Source organism: Chrysochloris asiatica, unplaced genomic scaffold (genome assembly GCF_000296735.1).
Source record: "Chrysochloris asiatica unplaced genomic scaffold, ChrAsi1.0 scaffold00597, whole genome shotgun sequence".
Classification (NCBI taxonomy): Eukaryota; Metazoa; Chordata; class Mammalia; order Afrosoricida; family Chrysochloridae; genus Chrysochloris; species Chrysochloris asiatica.
This window is the reverse complement of record NW_006409115.1, coordinates 138,130-139,987: the sequence shown is the minus strand read 5'-3', so window position 1 is coordinate 139,987 and position 1,858 is coordinate 138,130. Positions and strand designations below refer to the sequence as shown.

The window sequence follows — 1,858 nt, the reverse complement described above, 5'->3', positions numbered from 1 at the left end:
GTGATGGCCTATGACCGCTTTGTGGCCATCTGCAACCCTCTTCTATATATGGTCATCATGTCCCAGAAACTCTGTGTGGGCCTGGTTTCTGGCTGCTACCTATGTGGAACTGTGTGTTCTCTTATTCACATGTGTTTAGTTTTTGAAATACCATCCTATCATTCAAATGTGATTAACCACTTCCTATGTGATCTACCTCCTATCTTATCACTTGCCTGCTCTGATGTGTCTGTGAATGAACTGATCGTGTACATTGTAGCCACATTCAATGAGATCATCACCATTGTAGTCATTTTTACTTCCTACATGTTTATTCTCATCACCATCCTGAGGATGCGCTCTGCAGAGGGAAGGCGAAAAGCTTTTTCCACCTGTGCATCCCACTTCACAGCCATTGTTGTCTTCCATGGAACAATTCTTTTCAATTACTGTCGGCCCAACTCTGGCAACAGTCCAGACACAGACAAGGTAGCTGCGGTGTTCTACACTGTGGTGATTCCCATGCTGAACCCCCTGATTTACAGCCTGAGAAACAAGGATGTGAAACAAGCTCTCAGGAAAATGATGGGCCTCAAAATATTTGTTTAGAGGAAACTTTCTTAGCAGAACTCGTGTTTCCACAGTGGAAGGTGGTGGCTGAGTGGGTGAGTAGTGGGCTATCGTGTTAGATTAGTTAACTTCGTAAGGAACAAGGTGGTTTGGAATAATTGTTTTTGATTCATACATATCTGTGCTTTTCCAGTTAGCAAAAGGACTGGGTATATGAGTATTAAAAGAAAAATATAAGACTAACCCATTTATTTGCTCTTCTTTAATATATTAAAGACTGAATTAGATATTGGAGTCATACTGTTAAGAAATAGACATTTAATTTTCTGTAAAAACTTCAAAAACCTAATGAAAAATTCGTGACAATCTTTTTTGTATCCATAATTGAAACTATGATTCTCTTCAAAATTGAATCCTATTCCTATTGTTGTAGTTGCAAAATGTTAGTAATTACTTCCTAGGATTGTTAGTGAAATTATAGATAGGCAAAGAATCAATAGTACTGTGGTAGCTTGTATATTACTGTGATGCTGGAAAATATTCCACAAGTAATGAAAATACCAGCAAGGTGAGTCATCACACACAGGTTTTAATAATGTTTCAAGACTAAGATAGACTATAAAGAAAGGTCTAGCAATCTAATTCCAAAAATTAATCTATGGACATATGATTCACAGCAGAGCAATGTCTGACTCTTTTGTTGTGAATCATCAAGCCCACTGCCATCAAGTTGATTTCTACAGATAGTGACCCTATGGTGGTGGTAGTGGTTATGTGCTATGGAATCTATTCGAATCTAGCAACCTTATGTTGAGTTTCTGAGACTGTAACTGTTTGTGGGAGAAGAAAGCCTCATCTTTCTCCCTTGTACTTTCTGGTAGATTCAAACTGCTGATGTTGCAGTTAGCAGCTCAGTGAGGAACCAATTATACTGCCAAAGTCCTTTAGTAATGCTAGAGAACAGAGCAACAGTTCATAGGGTTTTCAAGATTGTTAATCTTTATGGAAGCTGACTGCTACATGAAGGAGCTGGTGGGTTTGAATAACTCGCATTTTGGTTGACAGCCAAACACTTTTAACATACTACTAGGGCTCCTGGACACATCCTCATGTGGTACCATTTACTACTGAGACTATTGAACAGTGTAAATATGAAATAATATAAATATAATTTAAGGAAAAGTAAGTGGTAACACTTACTTCTTTCACCATATTTATCCAACCTATATGCTGAGCAAATAATCTTAGCAGCTGTGTTGTATGAAGAAAAATATGGCATCAGGATTGGAGGAAGACTCAATAACAACAT

General features: G+C 37.9%; 1 protein-coding gene across 1 annotated transcript; it reads left to right on the top strand.

The window, feature by feature from the left end:
* Positions 1–3: 3 nt before the first annotated feature.
* On the top strand, positions 4–588 carry LOC102825490 (olfactory receptor 5L1-like). Its single transcript, XM_006877780.1, has one exon. It carries the CDS (start codon positions 4–6, stop codon positions 586–588), a length of 585 nt encoding a protein of 194 aa, XP_006877842.1.
* The last annotated feature ends 1,270 nt before the right edge of the window (positions 589–1,858 follow it).

Bases quoted from the DNA above. Each gene is read 5' to 3' on its own strand.
- LOC102825490 (XM_006877780.1), top strand. From the start codon at position 4: ATGGCCTATGACCGCTTTGTGGCCATCTGCAACCCTCTTCTATATATG.